Source organism: Fimicolochytrium jonesii (genome assembly GCF_025526975.1).
Source record: "Fimicolochytrium jonesii strain JEL569 chromosome Unknown EV422scaffold_17, whole genome shotgun sequence".
Lineage (NCBI taxonomy): Eukaryota > Fungi > Chytridiomycota > Chytridiomycetes > Spizellomycetales > Powellomycetaceae > Fimicolochytrium > Fimicolochytrium jonesii.
In genome coordinates this window covers 586,407-592,627 of record NW_026515684.1, presented here as the reverse complement: position 1 = coordinate 592,627, position 6,221 = coordinate 586,407, and the positions used below count along the sequence as shown (strand labels likewise).

Sequence of the window (6,221 nt, the reverse complement as noted above, 5' to 3'; positions counted from 1 at the left end):
GCCAATGTCAACCGCCAAATGTCAAACGCCAATGTCAATGTCAATGTCAGTGTCAATGTCAGTGTCAATGTCAATGTCAATGTCAGTGTCAATGTCAATGTCAATGCCACTCCCCCTCTCTCCTCTCATTTCGCCAATCCTCTTGCAATATCGCCACTCCTCCTCTCTCCTCTCATTTCGCCAATCCCCCCTCGGCTTCTCCACACCCCCCACTACTTCCCCATAGCCAGCAGCTGTAGCAATGCTCTCTACGCTCGCCACGCACGCTCTAGGAGCATAGCTGGCGCCCCCCCAGTCCCCTCTTGTTGTTGTTGTTCTCTGATCTGCTGGGTTGCCTACCTATAAATAGCCGGCCTCTCTTTGTCCGTTCCCTTCCTCCCCAGCAGATCAACACCAGTTCTTCTCATCTCTTGTTCTAGTCCTCGTCTCTTGTTTTGCCAATACAATCTCCTGTCGCCCATCGCTCTCGCCTTGTCTTCTCTACTTCGCTTCCGCCTCAGTTTGTCGAGATCATAACACCGCCCGCAAACACATGCCAGCACCAAGGTTTCCCTTCACCGAATCATCCATAATCAAAATCAAGTTCAAAGTGAGCGCCTGACAGCATTTATAGCCCATGTTCACGTCCTTGCGCGCCACACCACCTTCTTTCTCAAGTACTACCTTGGTGAGTTTTTTTAGGTGCACTGTATATTTCCCATAATATTTCCCATAACAATGTCCTGACTGCTAGGTCTGCCCACCACAGCCGATCATCCTCTACACGATTTGCCGGACATCACGGACAAGCACATCAGCGTGATATTTGAGCTGCTAAACAATCCAGGCTACAATGGCAATCCAGTCATCGGGCAAGAGTTGCGTCCACGGGTTCAAGAGTACTGCGATGTTCACAGATTTGCCCCCATACGCATGCGATATTGCCAACAGACTGCAGCGTACACGGCTCAGAGCATCTTCACCAACCTCAAAGTTAACGTACAAGAGCATTTTATGCAAATATTTCTGCGCTACGTTAACAAAAGGATTGGTTTGAAGCAAGTTGTACTGCATCTCCGTAGAGCCAGAGCCAACCGAGCGCAGCGGAGACAGTATTATCAGCGGGTCCGTCAATTTACAAAATTTGCGACGTTTGAAGAGTACCCAACCGAGGAGGAGCTTGCGCGCCTCACACGACTTGAGCGGACCGTCCTCGACAAGTTATGGGCTCTGTTTCCTCCCCAGGATGAGCCGCTTGCGTACAGCCTTGCGGTGGACGCAATGCCATATTTGGGTGAGTTAGTATATTTCCGGCCCCCCCCCGCTTCCTCTTTTGTATAATCATGGTCTGCACCTGCCTCGCCTCATCACAGGTGCCTATTGTGAGCTCTCACGCCTCTATGAGCGCTGTGGAATGCGGCTGTTCTCTGCTATCCCGCTGCGCAAATCTCGAATCCAGTCATCTGTTCGGATTGACACGCTGATCCTAGCCATTCATATCCTGGGTTTGAGCCAAGGTCGCATGGGGAACTTCACCGATGAACGCAAGCGGGAGCTGTGGGGGCAGTTTCTCAATGTGAATGTAAGTTAAGTCTGTATCCTTTTGCGCCTATTTCAATTACCTCGCTGAATGACGGATTGCAGGACAAGGTCTTCAAGGATCGAAAGAAGCTTGGTCTCAAAATTGATGGGTCAATCAGCACAAACGGGTATTCCGCTACCATCCACTTCAAGAAGCCAGGGCTCAAGTATGGGCATCAGGCCCGGAAGCGCAGCAAGGCCCAAATGCGGGAAGAAGTCAAGCAGCTGTATTTTGAGCACCACATTGCGGAACTAAGGGAGGCTCCAAACATCGTCTGCATTGATCCAGGCAAGCGTGACCTCCTGTTCTGTCGAGACAACAAGAAGGAGCGGCCATTTCGGTACGTTTCAGTTGATTACTACTGCCCTGCTGTCCCCGCTGTTGCCCCTGTCCCCGCTGTCGCCGCTGTCCCCGCTGTCCCCGCTGTCGCCGCTGTCGCCGCTATCCCCATCAACGCCCTCCTCAACCCTGTCCCCGCCCCCATCCCCACCATCCCCCCCGTCACCATCCCCCCCATCACCATCCCCACCATCCCCGTTGCGGCGACATTCCACTGCAGCGTTCTCACAATGCACCACCCCATACCAGATACACATCCAATCAACGGGCGGTCGAGACAAAGTCTCGGTACTTTCAACGAGACATGACGGAGCGAAAGATCAATGCCGGCATCGCAGAGATGGGATCACATATTCCATCACACAAGAGCATGAACATCGAGGCGTTCTCAGCGTTCATCGTGGATTACGAACATGCGGGTATGATGTTCCACTTCAACTTTGATTTTCAACTTTGGTAATACATGGGCCGACATCCATATCCCAGATCCCGCCCTGGATGAGTTTTAACAGGATGAGATTCACGTCGCTCGCAGATTCAAGGCGTTCTCACTGCGGCAAAAGTCTGAGAGCAAGCTCATCAAGAACATGCGACGCCTGTATGGAAAGCATTTTTCGGTCATCTTGGGTGATTGGAGCGACGCTGGAAAAACCATGCGCTTTCAGGAGTCATCAAAGACCAAAGGGTGAGTGACCATCATTGTTTTTTATGTATTATAATACGCTCACTCATGGGGGGAAATCAGATTCCGCACACTCTTTGCAAGAAACAGCATTCCATGCTACTTGCTAGATGAGTATCGAACGTCCTCCCTGTGCCCAGACTGCCACGGGCGTGTGAAGAAAAACATCCGACGCCGGCTGTCACCTCAGCCGTGGCAAGCTCGAAAGGGAAGAATGGAATTTGTCCATGGATTGGTGGGTTGCCCCAACCCCGAATGTATCAACCAAGACTGGACGCCATTTGAGATTTCTGGAAGACGACCACTACGACTACGGATGAGAGTGCACAATCGGGACGTCCTAAGCACCAAGAATTTCCTCTCGATTGTGCCTTCGGTGGTGTTTGGCAATGGCCACAGACCAGACGCATTCTCCCGTAACCGTAGGTAGTCTAGAATTTTCACCCCATTCCATTTTCCATGGTGGTTATCTGCCATCCACATCATTGTACCTCTGCCTGAGGCGTCGCCAATGATGGCAACTTGTGTAGAAAAGCTTCCCCTCGTAGCATAGCTCATAGAACTTTAGCACATTACTGGTAATAACATCGTTTCCCTCATTCAACCTCAGCGCACATAATAGCCTTATTAGGTTATGAGCCCAAGCACCGCTGTTCAGGATAACAAAGCGATCTCAAGATCACCGCGTCATCCACTCAGCAACTCGCAAACCGTGTGTTATGATCTCGACGACGGATGCGGAAGCGAAGAAGAGAAGACAGAGCGAGAGCGATAGGTGACAAGAGGTTGTATTGACGAAACAAGAAACAAGGACTAGAACAGGAGATGAGAAAAACTGGTGTTGATCTGCTGGGGAGGACGGGAATGGACGAAGAGGGGGCGGCTATTTATAAATAAACAACCCAGCAGATCAAAGACAACAACAAGAGGGGACTGGGTGAGCGCCAGCCATGCTTCCTAGCCTAGAGCGAGCGTAGCAGGCGTGTAGAGAGCAAGCTACAGCTGCTGTGGAGAAGTACTGGGGGGGTTGACAAATGGCCAGAGATTGGCTCACAGATGAGCGGGGTAGAGGAGGAGCGGCGAATGGGGGATTGGCGGATGAGAGGAGAGCGGGGGATTGGCGAAATGAGAGGAGAAGGCATTGACATTGACATTGACATTGACATTGGCGTTTGACATTGGCGGCTGTCAGTGTGCTGTCATGAGGTAAGCTTATGGTCATAACAACACCGAACCAACCCACATCACAATAGGACTCAATAGGACTCTCAGCCAACGACGAGTCAAAAAATGCCAAGGGTACCGCGGTTAGTAACTCCCCGAAAAAGCATTTGCAAGAAAAGGCACGGCGAGATCTGACGAAACGAAGCACCACCATACGGCTACTAGTATACCGCGACAAACAAAGCGAGACGAAGAAACGGCCCCTACTCCTGACGCTTCTTCGAAGAAGTACCACTGGCAGGCTTCATGACTGCCCGCGCACTGACCTGGACGCTCTGCACCGGAAGGTCCGCGCTCGTCTTCTGGGGCCGCGGATTGGGGACAGCCGCACGCGGACCGCCCGGCTTACCTGCACGCTTGGCAGCTTGCGCCGCACCCTTGGCAGCGGACGACTTTGCTACAGAAACAGGTGTCACTGGCGGCAGGATGCTCAGCCGCGGCGCATTTACCCCGAGCCTCACGTACTGGGCCGCCTGCCTGCGCACCCATCCAGCTCGCTTCATGATCGCGCAAGCCATAGCGACAGACGACGCCACCTGCCACTCCTGATGCATTTGCAGCGCTGTGGGGAACCACCACACGCCTATCTCAACCGCCACGAAGATGCCTTTGTGCAGCATCAGTTGGAACACCGTCCCTTGCTCCGCTGCCACCGCCACGCAGAGCCTGGCTGGGCTACGCTTCGGTCGCCACGTCTGCAGGTCCAGCTTCATCTCATCGATCCCGCGGTGGATGGTGCGAGCGATATCCTGGTACTTCGCAGCGTCTGTGGCCCATGGGGACTTGACCTCAAAGTTGGCGAGCCCGATGCCCTTATCGTCGGCGATTGAAAAGTCCGGGCGTTTGGGACCGTAGTGGCTACCGTTGTCGTACTTCCAAACCATCTCCGGGCTCAGCACATCAAAGTAGGGCAACATGTATCTGCAGCACCATGTGGCTTCGTGCACCCCCCTATCAGGTTTCGTCGTTCGAAGCCTTTTGTTCAGCTGATCAAGGAGCAACGCGACGTCGTGGTCCTCCTGCGTGCCTTCCCCTCGGATCAACGCGCGATATGGTAGCCGCTGATCTCTTGCGGTGAGCATCCTTTGAACCTCGCCATGGGCGTAGGCCTCATAAGCATGATCTAGCTTCAGACGGTATTGCGCGAACGCTCCCCGTACCGCGACCCACTCATCGTCTGAGAACGCGAAATAGCTTTTAGGCTTCTCCGCAGTGATCACCAGGCAGTTTTCGCTGATAAGCGTCGCTGCCGTCTCTATGATTGGACCCGTCTTCTCCAGGCGCGCCAACATTGCGCGCTGCATACGCCGCATCTTGATGGCCAAATTTACGCCGCCGACTTCCCACATCTTTCCTTTCAGCGCTTGCAGGGAGGCGCGAAGCTTTGTCTCCGACACCTCCTCTGGCTCATCGGGTTCGGGGGCTGATGACATGGTTGAATTCGAACTTTCACTCTCCGAATCGACGAATCCAAATCCTTTGCTTGAGGATGTTGGTGTGGTCCACTGCGCATTAGCGGGCACGGCAGCAGTGCCTTCACCGTCCTCGTCGGTGCCTTCTTCGCTGGCGTCGCGTTCTTCTTCGTCGTCATCCGCGTCGCGATCTTCGTCGTCGTCCGCCTTCCGTTTCTTCGCCGGAGGCAACTCCTCACCGTCCTCCTCATTATCCGCACGCTTTTGCTTCTTCCGGACGAACGCCACCTCGAAGATGGTCTGCTGCGCGGCAGCCAGATGGCTGTGGGCCTTCATACCCATACTGACGCTCGAGGCATGCTGGGCCTGTCGGCGTGCATGACCTTGTTCATACTGGTTCTTCATCTGAATCACAACAATCAGCACAAGATGGATAATCTCCCGCGACACCACGCAACGTACCGTCAGGAGCTTCGCCAACCTCTCCAGTTCCCTCGCCTTCTTCAACCCGGTATCTTTCCACTTCTTGACTTGGCGGATCCGGACAGTGACCTTCCCCATGCATATTGTCAGTAGTAATCGCAAGTCCAGAGTAACTCAGACACGAAACGGAGAGCGGGGAGCCAAAGTGAAGGCCCTAGAGGAGGCTGCTGTAGCTGGCGGAGGTCTTGCATGTGTGTAGGGTTGGGGGATGCAACCTTGATGTCTCGCAGTGACGGGTTGCGGAAGGAGGAAGAAACGGTTGAGCGAGTTGAGCGAGTTGTCTAGCTTGTCCGAGACGCGACTGTGTATTGTTGCCGGCAACAATTGTCATCTGGCACGATCACCACCGAAATCTTGGCACGATCGCCACTCATCAACAAGCAATATGCCACTGGGAACGTTGGAGGAGTATCTGGACGAGTATCATGACCGCCCGTGGTCGGCGTTTACGAAAGCAGTTCATTGTCTGGTAATCAAATGCCCGTGTTCTGTGTGCTGCTGAAACTTCCCTCCTACGAGA

At 53.6% G+C, this 6,221-nt stretch overlaps 3 protein-coding genes across 3 annotated transcripts; 2 read left to right on the top strand and 1 right to left on the bottom strand.

The window, feature by feature from the left end:
• Positions 1-532: 532 nt before the first annotated feature.
• EV422DRAFT_621215 (uncharacterized protein) lies at positions 533-2,891 on the top strand (the record flags this gene model as incomplete). Its single annotated transcript, XM_053074129.1, has 8 exons — positions 533-589; positions 658-667; positions 749-1,273; positions 1,353-1,561; positions 1,624-1,901; positions 2,150-2,319; positions 2,387-2,585; positions 2,646-2,891. The coding sequence occupies 7 exons, from the start codon at positions 533-535 to the stop codon at positions 2,407-2,409; spliced, it is 1,272 nt and encodes a 423-aa protein (XP_052924382.1). The 3' UTR covers positions 2,410-2,585; positions 2,646-2,891.
• Positions 2,656-3,104, top strand: EV422DRAFT_598977 (uncharacterized protein; the record flags this gene model as incomplete). Its single annotated transcript, XM_053073649.1, has 1 exon — positions 2,656-3,104. A coding segment is annotated over one exon (357 nt), but the record flags the coding sequence as incomplete, so codon positions are not given.
• Positions 3,105-4,009: 905 nt separating this feature from the next.
• Positions 4,010-5,779, bottom strand: EV422DRAFT_507545 (uncharacterized protein; the record flags this gene model as incomplete). The annotated part of the gene is made up of 2 exons (XM_053068667.1): positions 4,010-5,623; positions 5,681-5,779. 2 exons carry the CDS (start codon positions 5,777-5,779, stop codon positions 4,010-4,012), a joined length of 1,713 nt encoding a protein of 570 aa, XP_052924380.1.
• Positions 5,780-6,221: the final 442 nt, after the last annotated feature.